Source organism: Mirounga angustirostris, unplaced genomic scaffold (assembly GCF_029215605.1).
Source record: "Mirounga angustirostris isolate CCGP_5_RB_7025 unplaced genomic scaffold, mMirAng1.0.hap1 SCAF_15, whole genome shotgun sequence".
Lineage (NCBI taxonomy): Eukaryota > Metazoa > Chordata > Mammalia > Carnivora > Phocidae > Mirounga > Mirounga angustirostris.
Genome location: NW_026991723.1, coordinates 58,390,234 through 58,402,780, shown reverse-complemented (window position 1 = coordinate 58,402,780; position 12,547 = coordinate 58,390,234). Strand labels below are relative to the sequence as shown.

The window sequence follows — 12,547 nt, the reverse complement described above, 5'->3', positions numbered from 1 at the left end:
AGGGCGGGCATTCTGGGGGACGGGCTCCGCCTTGGCCCCCGGCTGAAAAAGGGAAGGGTTCGAAACTAAAAGGGAACTCGGGCGCAGTTAGAGCGTTTTCTCCGAATTGTGCCGCACCCTTGCTTCCGGCCAGGGAGGGGCCGCCAGTCTAAGACCCGCTCCCGAGCATCGAGAGCTGGGGCCAGAGCAGCTTCCTCCTGTCCCCGCAACCATAGAGCGCGGGCCCAGGGCGCCGCCCGCGGGTGGGGGACGTTCCGGGGACGGAAGTGGCCGAGAGAGTGTCGAAGGGAGGGCGAGGCCGGAGCCCGATTGCCACCGGGAGAACGAGCGGGTTAGCGGGCCGGCGGGCGGGGCACGAGCCGGGCAGCGCAGGTAGGCCGGGCCGGACGGGCCGAGCCGGAGCTTCAGGGTGGGGCCGCAAGGCCAGGCCCGGGAAGCGGGCTGGCGGGCAGGCGGGCGGGGTCCCTTGACTCTCCTGCGTCTCCTATTTCGGGTCCTGTTGGAGAGGTCACCGTCCAGTGTATCTCGGCTTGGGATCGGAGTTAAGTAGGCCGTTTTAAGGGAGCCAGGCCCTTCCTGGGATCAGTCCTCTGTCTGGAATAAGTTTTGAAGAGGGAGAGGAGTGGGGTGGCATTGAGGCGCAGGGCGGGGACCGGCTTTGAGGTTAGCTGATAGCGGGTATGTGGGTAGGAAAGCCTCGGGTGAATTTGGGAATTAAGGTTAGCTTAAGGAGTTATAAAACCGGAGTTGGAAATTTAGAGTTACTAGTGTGAGTCAGGTCCGTTTTATATAGGTAAAGTTTGGATTAGGTCATTATTTTGTTTTCTGGCCAACGTTAAGTCAAAGTTAAGATTCAGGGCCGGGTTAAGGGTCAACACAGGAATTAAATTAGAAATCCAGTTTTAGGGATTAGAGAACATTAGCATGGTACCAGGGATAAATAGCGAAGGGATGGGTCAGCAATCAAGTGACAAAGGAGTTTTAGGCTTAGAGATCAACATTTGGGGTTAAGGTCGGGGAATTTGGTGCTAGGGGTAAAAATTAGATCAATATTAGGGATCAGGGATTGGGTACGGGTGTCTATTAGGAAAGGGATGAATGTTAAAGCCAATATTAGGAAACAGGAAGCAAATAAGGGTCAGGGTTAATGTCAGGAATTAGGGTTAGTTTTACGGGGGTTATGGTTGAGATTAGGGCAGTTGACCTCGGATAGATAAAATTTAAGAGATTGGCAGTAGATACATGCATTCGTTTTGTGGGGGAGGGGGGTCTCATTCCTCCGTAGTTTCGGGGGTTCTCTAGCCCAGAGAGAGGATAAACTAATTTAAGGTAGGGTTCTGGGCTTCAGCTACAATTGCAGATTTCTGGGATTCCAGCTTCTTTATTCTGCTCTCTAAATCCAGTGCTCTTGCTGTGGTCACCACAGTTGAGGGACAGGGGTTGTTTACAACATAGGAGGAGGGAATGGGACTGGGACCCAGGAGATGTACAAGGCCTAGACATAAGTGGGGGATTACTTAGGGAGAGGGGACTATGATTAAGGGAAGGCTGACCATGGAAACACTGTTGCCACGGGAGAAAGAGATGACTGAATCGTCTGAAAGTTCAGCCCCACTGCCTCCCAATTCCCTCATTCTCTAGTTATTGAGTCCTCCCTGGCCCTGCAGTTCACACCCTCCCTGCATACCCCCTTTCTGCAAGCACAGTCCTGCATACAGAATTCTCCCCTCATCTGTAACTCTCCCATACTTGTTCATCTTACCAACGGTTCCCAGCTGCAGTTCTTCCTCCCTTCCTACCCGATTCTGCACCTCCTACCATATTTTGCCCTCCCAAATCTGAGCTTTCCCATCATCTTAAAGCACTCTCCCACACTTTCCCCCACTCACCCACCTGCATACTTCCTGGTCATCTGCTGAATACCGCTCCCCCCAGCCCAACATAACTGTCAAGTACCCCCAGGCCCTGCTACATGCCAGCCCCTGGTGCTAAGCCTCCTTAAGTTCTTGGTCCAGTTGTAGATCCCCTTCCCCCACTCCCCAAACAGAAAAGAGGAAATGAGACCCAAAGAGGAAACTGGGTCTTGCTGATCCCACGCCCAGCCAGGCCACTGACCACACCCCCATTTCACTCCCAGCCTGACCCTGCCACTGACCACAGCACTATCCCCTACCCAGTGTGACTGGTCGTGCCCTGTACCCACCCACCGCCACCAGCTCCAGCTCTGCTTGTAGACTGCCAGTGTCCCTCCACTCTCCCCCTCCTCCCCATCCCAGCCTTATATAGCCACTGACCACAGCCCCATCTCTTCTCAGCCTCCTGCAGCCTGATCTGACCTCTGACCTCACTCTGTCATTCCCTGACTTATAATTGTTTTTCCCCTTCCCCTAGCCTGATCCAGTGACTGATCATGTATGTATTTTTCCTACCACCATCTTCTCCAGCCTTTCTCTACACCTTGTCTTCCCCATTTCTAGTCTGATACAGTCACTGACCTCATCCCTTCTGCCCCTACCTGGTGCAACCCACATCTCCATCTGCTGTGCCCCAGAGCCTCATCTTCCTATACCCAGCTTGACCTGATCTTTCCTTCTCCCCTTCCCAATTCCTTATGTAAACTCATGCCACCCCAGCCACTGAGTGGCTACTGATGACAGAAGCTGTGGGACTCCAGTCTGACTTTGGGCCCAGGTCCCTGAAGGTTGACAGGACAGACTGCCATCAGGTCCTGACAGTTCCACCTCTTAAAACTACAAATGAGTGGGGCGCCTGGGTGGCTCAGTTGGTTAAGCGACTGCTTTCGGCTCAGGTCATGATCCTGGAGTCCCTGGATCGAGTCCCGCGTCAGGCTCCCTGCTTGGCGGGGAGTCTGCTTCTCCCTCTGACCCTCCCCCCTCTCATGCTCTCTCTCTATCTCATTCTCTCTCTCAAATAAATAAATAAAATCTTTAAAAAAAAAAAAAAAAAAAAACTACAAATGAGTGACATCCTCCTCTCTACCATTCTAACTGCTGTCATCACTTCTCACTTGTGCTAATGCACTGTCTTTCTGACCAGTCTCCAAGGTAACTGCCAGAATTATTTTCCAAAATCTAGTTCTGGTTCTGTCCCTTCTCTGCTCAAAGCCTCCCGTGGCCTCCTGGTGCCCTCCAGTAGGTAAAATACTCCTTCCTCTCTAATCCTCCCCTGCCTTTCCACCCTGACCCGGATTTCCCCATCGCTGCTCCCTTGCAGGTACCCTGTGCTTCAGCCAGCCTGCCTGCTCACTTCCCTGAATGCTCCTCCGTGATTTCCTGCTCCTCCACCTTTGCTTATGCTCTTCTCTCTGCCTGGCATGCTACCCCTGACTCACCTCCGGCTGGCGTAGTGGAGACAGCTTGGGCTTTGGAGTCAGAGAGATGTGGGTTCGGATCCTGGCTTCACAACTTCACAACTTCCTAGCTGTATGACTTTGGAGAAGTTCCTTGAACAAGTGTTTAACGTCTTTGCACCTCAGTTTCCTAATCTGTAAAAATGGATATAATGGTATCTTGCCGGGTTGTTGTAAAGATTAAATGAAATTATGTATACAGAGAAATTGACATAATCGTCAATAAAAGGTAGATCCTTATGATTTTTATTATCTTTATTTAAAGTCCTAACTTCAAATGACACTTTTCTCAGAGACTTTTTGGTCCCTCTTCTCTAACCTAAAGGGATCTCTCCCCTGAGCACGCACCTCTTGACTCTGACCACATCCTGCCCTGTATTATAATTCTGTATTTAGCTTACCCACTCAACTAACTGGGAGCCCCTTGAAAGTGAAGGCGAGGGCTTGCTCTTCTTGCTTCCCAGTCACTGAGAGTTTGGCCCGGGGCCTTTTTCACAACAGACCCTCAGAAATGCCTGTTGGATGAATGGAGGGAGAATGTGTAATGGGAGGAGAGATGTTGGGGCAAGTTGTTCTCTTACGGATAGAGGTGTGATTGTGGAGAAGCTGTGTGCGTGGGATTCAGTCTTTACGGGAAGATAATGTGGTTGTGATGGGGTCTGTGTAAGGGACTGCATGTTTGAGATAACGTGTATGTGGAGACAGTATAAGTAGGTTTGTGGTAAAGAGCTCTGTGCATAGAGTGGGGTGCAGTTGGGGAGAATGAATATGCATAAATAGGTGTAGGTGGTGAGGGGCTATGTCGAGGGAGATCAGGTCCAGCCCTTCAGCTGCCCAGTCCAGCCCGAAGTGAGCCTCCAGCAGCCTGAGGCCGGATATGTCAGTCTCACCCACAACCACCAACCTCCCCCCCCTCCCCGCCCCCCGCGGTTGCGGCCTCAGAGGCCAAATTTGGTAACAGACTGAGTGTTAACTCCCCCAGCCCTCATACGTTCTGACTTTGTTTTCAGCTTTCTCTCTCCCTTGTCCCTTTCTGTAGCTCCCTGTCTTTCTGCAGCTCCCTTTGTGGGTATCTGTTCTGACTATATTCCCCATGTACCCCAAATTCTTTACCCCCCAGTATACTTACATTCCATTCCTTGCTGGGATTTGACCTCTTGTCCTCCATCCCACCCCCCCAATTGCCCAACTCCTCTGGAATGCATCTCAGGAATGCCTTGAGGGAGGAGGAGTTCCCTGGGAAGGGGATGGGGGGGGCATTGTTGCTGTTTCATGAAACATGGTGGAAAAGGGAGCAAAGTTCTCAGGCCAGAGTAGGACCTGGATAACTTCTCCCCATACTTCCAAGGACCTTGTTCTCTGCCCTCATCACCCTCAGTTCACTTCTCAGTTCCCTTTCCTCCCTCATCGTCTTGTAGCTCTGTGGGTGTCCACTCAGCACCAGCCTGGGAGTGAGGGTAGGCATGACTCATCTCCCTTATCGGGGTCTCACCAGAGGTTTCCGTGCTTGAAGAAGAAGGGGGTGTTCATATGTCCGGAGGAAATGGGGGAGACATGCAATTTCAACTTAGGGTGGGGGGTCCTTTCAGTCCTGCTCTCAGCTCCTCTGACGACTCTACTGACCCTCCAGCCCTCCAGCAACCCCACAGCCAGGTCTGTCAAGCTACTGGGAAAAGTGGCCGAGGAATGGGGAGGTGGGCAGAGAGCTGGGGAGACTGGAAGAATCCTCATTTGTTTGGAAATAAAGATAGAGAGCGAGCTGTGGTTTCGTGGGAGACTCTGGACTGTTTTATAAGGTCAGAAACGGTCTATCAGATCCCTGATCCACACCTTTCCCACATAGACCTGTCTCCTTTTTCTAAATTATCAGTCTCTTTCACCTCATCCTTCCTAACCTCTTCACCCTCCAAAAACCTATCCCTTCCCAACTTCCCTGGTTCTCTACTGGCTACTGTGTCCCAGCACCCCCACCTGTTTCCAGCCTTACCCCGGTCCTGCGTTTCCCCACTTGGGGCTAGCCAAGGAGGGTTTGCCAGGAGGGGAATGGGCAGCCCGGATTTGCTCATTCTCTTAGTTGAGAGGAACCAATCCCTATACCAAACTGGGTCACATCACCAGCTGCCAGGCAAATTGTGCCCTGGGTGCCACCTGCCACCTGCAAGGCTTCCTCCAGGCTGCTGAGATGTGGTGCCAAGGAGGGCGGGAGAGGTCAGGGTGGGACTGATCTTGAGCTGCAGTGAAAACACCATCAAGGGAGGTAGTGAGGCGGAGGGCAGAGTTTGAGAAGGACTTACTGAAGACGGGAGAGTATGCGAGGAGCTGTCGTGAGGACTGGGTATTCACTTGGTGACTTGAAGCGAGAACCAAGTTAGAGGGACTGGGCTCTTCTTCTGACCTGCCTTGAAACGACCCCACCTGCCCCACCGTGGTCTGATATGCATTCTGCAAAACTGAGGAGTTGACTAGTTTCTGAGGTCCTTTTGGATTAGAGAATCATCATTCTAGCTTGACTGCCAGGGAAGCCAAATATGGGGCCGGGCTCCCTGGGAAGGCACCTCCCTCTGCAGTTAGACGCTCAAGCAGTCGTGTTTGGTCTCCCTGCTAGGCTAGCTAGAGTGGGTGTTTGCAGCCTTCAGGATCTCTTGGGAATTACCTAACATAACGTCCTCATCTTGCAGAGAAGGAGGCTAAAGCTGTCAGAGGGGAGGTCACAGGATGAGTCAGGGCAGAGCTCTGAAAATCCCAGACAGGAAAAAGCCAGCAAGACCTAGCGAGACACAAAGAGAGAAGAAGACTGGACCAAGAAAAGATGAAAACAAGGCAGAGGCAGGGCTGGGAAAGGAGCAGGGTAAAGGTCAAGAGGGAGATACTTGGCAGACAGAAGGGAGGCACAGATTCTAGTGGTAGGGACAGGACGGTGTCCTCAGGGAACACTGCATTGCAGACCAGACTCCTTCACATATCTTAGGTGGTTAAGATTGGTTCCTTTGGTGTAAATAATCTTTAACTCCTTAAAATTCTTAAATAAACACAACTATGTTACTATTTGCTCTGGTGGGTCCCTTTCAAAAACACCCCTCCCGGGGCCCCATCTCTCCTCTGATGAGGATGGGCGCTAATGCCCTGGTGCCACGGGCCAGGTCGAGCCAGGCTGGAGAGGAGGAGCTGCCACCATGGTTGCGCTCTCACTGAAGATCAGCATTGGGAATGTCGTGAAGACGATGCAGTTCGAGCCGTCCACCATGGTGTACGATGCCTGCCGCATCATTCGTGAACGCATCCCAGAGGCCCTGGCTGGCCCTCGTGAGTCTGAGCACCCTGGTGGCGGGGGTGGGAGTCTTCGATCCCTCCTTGTGCCCAGGCTCTTGGCTTTAAGGGATGACCCCATTGTCCCTCAAGGCTGCTAACCCCTCAGGCCTATGCTCCGTGGTTCCCTCTCTCCCCTTTAGGCCCCCGGTCCCTGGGGAAGTAGTAAGGGGCAACCACGCAGCCATCCAGCCTCACTGGGGTCCTCGTGAGTCTGAGGTGATCCGTCCTCTCTTTTAGCCAGCGACTTTGGGCTGTTCCTGTCAGATGATGACCCCAAAAAAGGTATATGGCTGGAGGCCGGGAAAGCTTTGGATTACTACATGCTCCGAAATGGGGTGAGTATCACTTCATCAAGGACCACCAACATCCCCTACTCCACCTCCTCTTTTCAGCACCCATATCTGTTGTCCCTGACCCTCTCCAGGCTTTCTATCACAGGCAGTCAAAATAACCTGCTTTTTGAGTGAGCCACCACAGTCTTGCTGTTAGTAATCTACTTTCCTCTCCTCTGGCCATGGAAAAAGGAAGTAATACCTCTAGCTTCAAGTGGGCCCCTCCTCCTATTCCTGCCCGAACAGGACACCATGGAATACAGGAAGAAACAGAGGCCCCTGAAAATCCGTATGCTCGATGGAACTGTGAAGACTATCATGGTGGATGACTCTAAGACTGTCACCGACATGCTCATGACCATCTGTGCCCGCATTGGTAAGGGGTCTCGGTGGGGCTGAGGGCTGGGGAATGGAGGCTCCAACTCTGCCAGAAAACACGGATGCAGTGCCTGGGATGCTACCACCCCTCCCCCTCCCCCAGGCATCACCAACCATGATGAATATTCACTGGTTCGAGAGCTGATGGAAGAGAAGAAGGAGGAGGTGACAGGGACCTTACGAAAGGACAAGACACTGCTGCGAGATGAAAAGAAGATGGAAAAACTAAAGCAGAAGTTGCACACGGATGATGAGTGTAAGCGGAAATAGAAAAAAAGAGGGCCCTGGAAATGGTCAGGTTGGGGGAGAAGGGGACAGCTCTATATTCATTAGTTATGGAAACTCTGCTTTTGCAAGACACTGTTTTAGATGCAGGATGCATCAGTAATAAAACAAAGTCTTACTCATGGAACTTAGCGGTGAGAGAAGGTAGGAGATGAAGAATAAACAAAAGGCAAAGAGCAGACAAGACAGGCGCCCTAAGGGCTTGGCATTGAGGGGACTCTCTGTCCCAGTGAACTGGCTGGACCATGGCCGCACGCTGAGGGAACAGGGAGTGGAGGAGCACGAGACGCTTCTGCTGCGGAGGAAGTTCTTCTACTCAGACCAGAATGTGGACTCCCGGGACCCCGTACAGCTGAACCTTCTTTATGTGCAGGTGTGGAGAGGATTTGCCCAGGGTAGGGGAGGTGGGGAGAGGGGGCAGAAGCACAGCGAAGGGTATCCCCGCACCCACACACAACATCCACCGCCTTGTGTTCTCCAGGCACGAGATGACATCCTCAATGGCTCCCACCCTGTCTCCTTTGACAAGGCCTGTGAGTTTGCTGGCTTCCAGTGCCAGATCCAGTTTGGGCCCCACAATGAGCAGAAGCACAAGGCTGGCTTCCTCGAGTGAGTGACCCACATCCCACACCCTGTCAGGGCCCAGGACTCAATGCCATTGTGACCCCAACAGCCCTGCCCCCCCTCCCAGTCCTTCTCTCTCTGTTCCTCTTCTGATGCACCAGGGTTTGACCCACACGGGTACCTTTTTTGCTGCTGTCAGCTATTTGTCTCCTCACGGGCCCCATGTGGAACATGAATGTAGCCCAGAATCTCTTGCCTCTGCCCCCTACCTCTCAAGTGAGCATGTAACCTTTTTGAGATTCTCTGAAGAATTTTAATGCAGTAGCCAGAGGAAAACAGAACATTTCTCCTCATAGGGAACATAGACTTAGAAAGCTTCACAAGTTTCATCCACCGATACTCCTCAGAATGTGTAGAGTTCAGCGTGTCTTGCTTAGCTTCCTACATGCGTGGTCATCCTTCTACTGAGCTCCTTCTGCTCTTGGTTCCCTGCAGTAGTGCCCTGGACCCTCTTTTCCTCAGGGACTGAGCCTGCAACTCAGGTTCCCTCGGTCCCTTTTTCCCGTAGGGAGAGACCCAGGCTGTGCTCAAGAGCTCATGCCAGGTCGTCTCGATTTCGTGGATAACCCCGACTCTGTTCCCGCGAGCCTTCCTTCTCCCCAAAGATAACACTGTCCTAGACATTTCTTCACACCCCCAGGCCCACAGTCCATGGCCCACATATCCCTGCTGCTGTCCACTACATGCTGACCCTCCCTTTTCTGGTGTAGCCTGAAGGACTTCCTGCCCAAGGAGTATGTGAAGCAGAAGGGAGAGCGTAAGATCTTCCAGGTGAATGGGGGTAGGGGAAAGTGTTGGGGATGCCCTGGGAGCTTTGCTGCTTAATCCTAACTGACTGAATGGACCCCCACCCCTTCCTTGTCTCCTCCCACCCTGCTTCCACCCACCAAGCTGCCCTCCCACCTCTCCTGGGCCAAGAAAGCAGAAGACCTTTCATCTCAGCTCCATCACTGCATTTGCTGTGGAATTCAATATTCTTGTTTTCTTTTCTTTGCCTCTAACGTGGGATGACGGTACCTGCCCTGGGTAGGATTGATAGGAGAATCAAATGAGACAGTATGCCTGAAATTACACTGAAAAGTATATCTTTGTACAAATGTGTTATCCCCACTTCTTGGATACTCAGCCCAAAAGGTTTTCTATTTGACCTTCTGCTTCTTATCTGTTTATGTCTCCAGAACATCTGCGAGTTCTTTAACTATATTCCCTGAATTGTCGCTTCTGCGTATCCTTTGTCAGCCCCCAGCCTGTCACCCTCTCGTTTCTCATATCCTGCACCCCCTAACCTTTCCTGTGTCCCCCACAGTACGCTCCCATTGTAGTAAACGTCGCAACTCCTTGTCTGTGACACTATCTTCCTGCATTTGGTAAGCATTTTTTCCCATTTCCTACTCTAAGGCACACAAGAATTGTGGGCAGATGAGTGAGATCGAGGCCAAGGTGCGCTACGTGAAGCTAGCCCGTTCCCTCAAGACATATGGTGTCTCCTTCTTTCTGGTTAAGGTGGGCTTCAGACCCTTCTCATTGCCTTCCTTATTCCCGCTCTTATCCTTTCCCCTCAAAGTCTGGCCCTGCCCTTGTTCACATTTTCCATCATCCCTACAAGTCCCATTCTCTGCCTTGCTCTGACCTTGTGAAAACTTGCCCTGTTGTCAGCCCTCTGCCACCACTTTGCTCCAGACCCTGTGTTTTCCCTCTAGGAGCTTGTTCAGGCTCCATCCAGACCCCCAGTTAGGCTCTCCCGTGCTCCTCAGCACCCCCTTGTGGTCGAGATCTGATGTGCTCATTCACGCCTCTGTGTGACCTCTGGCCACAGCACCAATGACAACCTCTGCCTCACAGGAAAAGATGAAAGGAAAGAACAAACTGGTGCCCAGGCTTCTGGGCATCACTAAGGAGTGTGTCATGCGAGTGGATGAGAAGACCAAAGAGGTGATCCAGGAATGGAGCCTCACCAACATCAAACGCTGGGCTGCCTCTCCCAAGAGCTTCACCCTGGTGAGTCTGGGCGCCCAGAGGGGAAGGGGCCTTGGAATTTCCAGGGGGGGCAGCTGCAGAGGTCTCTCCCCTTCCTTGGAATAGGGCACTGAGTGTGACTCCAGAAAAAGGGAGAACTTTGTAACGATTACAGGACCATGGAGGTCAGAGTAGAGGAGATTTCCTGGAGAGTAAGTGATGCTTAAATGAAACAGTCTTTAAAATCAACAGGACAGAACTGTCACCAGCAAGCTGAGCTCGCAGGAAACTTGGGGAGAGGGAAGAAAAAGGTGATAGAAAGAAAAAAATAAGCCTCCTCTCTTTCAGCAGCAACTATATAATAGTTTCCCCCCCCGCCCAGCTTTATATTTTGGTGTCCTGGATTGGAAACTGATACCACCTTGATGAAGTGCCCCAGTGAGGGGATGAGAACTTCATAAAGGCTGTCTTTCCATTTTGGGTACTAGTGCTAACCCTCAATTGTGGTCATTTCAATGATAAATGTTTATGTCTTTCCAACTTTATTGTCACCGGGAGAGAACAGAGATTTCATGGATGGCATGCATGTGAAACTATGTAGCATAAAGACTGCTTCTCAGAAATAAAGTGTCGCCCTGCAGGGAGGAAAATAAAGAGGAAATTGAAGAAGGGCGGGCTTCTCCCTAGAGGGCTGTTGGCAGGGGAAGTGCTCACCAGCTCATCCGTGGGGCTCCCATCCTACCCTTTTCCATCCTGGGTAGATGGCGCCCCTCCCACCAAGCTCCCACCTTGTCACCCTAGGATTTCGGGGACTACCAAGATGGCTACTACTCAGTACAGACGACGGAAGGGGAGCAGATTGCCCAGCTCATCGCCGGCTACATTGATATCATCCTTAAGAAGGTGCCCACCCCAGCCTTCTCCTTATCTAACCCCACCTTCTACCCAAGCCGGTCCTTTCAAAGTGGGAACCCAGGTTCTGGAAAAAGGCTGACTAGGGGAAAGAAGAGGCTGCCGTTTCCCTGCCTCTCTTAATTGTTCCTTTTTCCTTCCTACAGAAAAAAAGCAAGGATCACTTTGGGCTGGAGGGAGACGAGGAGTCTACTATGCTGGAGGACTCCGTGTCCCCCAAAAAGTACGAAGGGAGCTGGGCTGATCCCATCCATCAGGGGCAGGGACGGCAAGGCCTGCCTGCAATGATTGCTGAGGGGTGGGGAATCCCTAGGACGGTTCTTGAACCAGTCACAGGCTCTCATGAGACCTCACACGCCCCCTAGACCACAGGACCTGCAAAGGTTCTAGAGCTGGGTGGGAAGGGGGTGAGACCACAAAGTCCTCTGAGTGCTGCCCAGGGTGTCCCCTGTCTAGGTCGACAGTCCTGCAGCAGCAGTATAACCGGGTGGGCAAAGTGGAGCACGGCTCTGTGGCCCTGCCCGCTATCATGCGCTCCGGAGCCTCTGGTCCTGAGAATTTCCAGGTGGGCAGCATGCCGCCGGCCCAGCAGCAGATTACCAGTGGCCAGATGCACCGAGGACACATGCCCCCTTTGGTAAGAGTGCATCCGCTGCCACCAGGGTACCAGGCCTTTCTCCCCCACTCCCCCCGTCCCCGCCCGTCAGCTGGGCCCAGCCAGGAGCTAGGCAGTCTTTTCCCACGTCCCTGTTTGTATTCCTGTCCCTAGCCTCGAGTTCTCCTTTACCTACTCTTGCCTCTAAGCATTCCCTATTTCTCCTCCCCTTGTCTTGTAGACGTCAGCCCAGCAGGCACTCACTGGGACCATTAACTCCAGCATGCAGGCTGTGCAAGCTGCCCAGGCCACTCTGGATGACTTTGACACTTTGCCCCCTCTGGGCCAGGATGCTGTGAGTATGGGAGGGAGGAGAGGCCAGCCGCGCTAAGGCTGGGACTCCCGGGAGGGATTGGGGTTAACCAAACCAGGGCAGATCCTGAGCTTTGCTTCTCCTCTCTCTCTCTCACTCTCTCTCGCAGGCCTCTAAGGCCTGGCGTAAAAACAAGATGGATGAATCAAAGCATGAGATCCACTCCCAGGTCGATGCCATCACAGCTGGTACTGCCTCCGTGGTGAACCTGACAGCGGGTAAGCCGGACTCCAAGTTCTCTGTGTGGCGGGGAGGGGGAGAAGGAGCGTGGCGGGCTCTGGGAGGGACCGCACCTTGACTCATGGAAGAGACTGTGTCAGGATGGGTGTGGGACGGACGCCTCTGTGCGCCTCCCCGGCCCATCGTCTGGCCTGCCCCCCTCTCACTCGCGCTCCTCTTCCTCCCCCTCCCTC

General features: G+C 52.7%; 1 protein-coding gene across 2 annotated transcripts in view; it reads left to right on the top strand.

Annotated features, from left to right (window-relative positions):
• Positions 1 to 74: 74 nt before the first annotated feature.
• The window catches only part of TLN1 (talin 1), a 32,053-nt gene continuing 19,580 nt past the window's right edge, over positions 75 to 12,547 (top strand). Inside the window, exons 1-15 of one of the 2 annotated variants that reach the window (XM_054509279.2) lie at positions 75 to 331; positions 6,511 to 6,673; positions 6,917 to 7,014; positions 7,258 to 7,387; positions 7,493 to 7,645; positions 7,905 to 8,047; positions 8,156 to 8,283; positions 9,009 to 9,069; positions 9,697 to 9,801; positions 10,141 to 10,296; positions 11,056 to 11,157; positions 11,313 to 11,389; positions 11,623 to 11,803; positions 12,003 to 12,116; positions 12,244 to 12,352. In XM_054509279.2, coding sequence (XP_054365254.1) covers positions 6,544 to 6,673; positions 6,917 to 7,014; positions 7,258 to 7,387; positions 7,493 to 7,645; positions 7,905 to 8,047; positions 8,156 to 8,283; positions 9,009 to 9,069; positions 9,697 to 9,801; positions 10,141 to 10,296; positions 11,056 to 11,157; positions 11,313 to 11,389; positions 11,623 to 11,803; positions 12,003 to 12,116; positions 12,244 to 12,352 — 1,687 coding nt within the window. In that variant the 5' untranslated portion in view covers positions 75 to 331; positions 6,511 to 6,543. Of the gene's footprint in view, positions 373 to 6,510; positions 6,674 to 6,916; positions 7,015 to 7,257; positions 7,388 to 7,492; positions 7,646 to 7,904; positions 8,048 to 8,155; positions 8,284 to 9,008; positions 9,070 to 9,696; positions 9,802 to 10,140; positions 10,297 to 11,055; positions 11,158 to 11,312; positions 11,390 to 11,622; positions 11,804 to 12,002; positions 12,117 to 12,243; positions 12,353 to 12,547 lie in introns of both variants that reach the window. The other variant, XM_054509278.2, reaches the window with a different exon arrangement.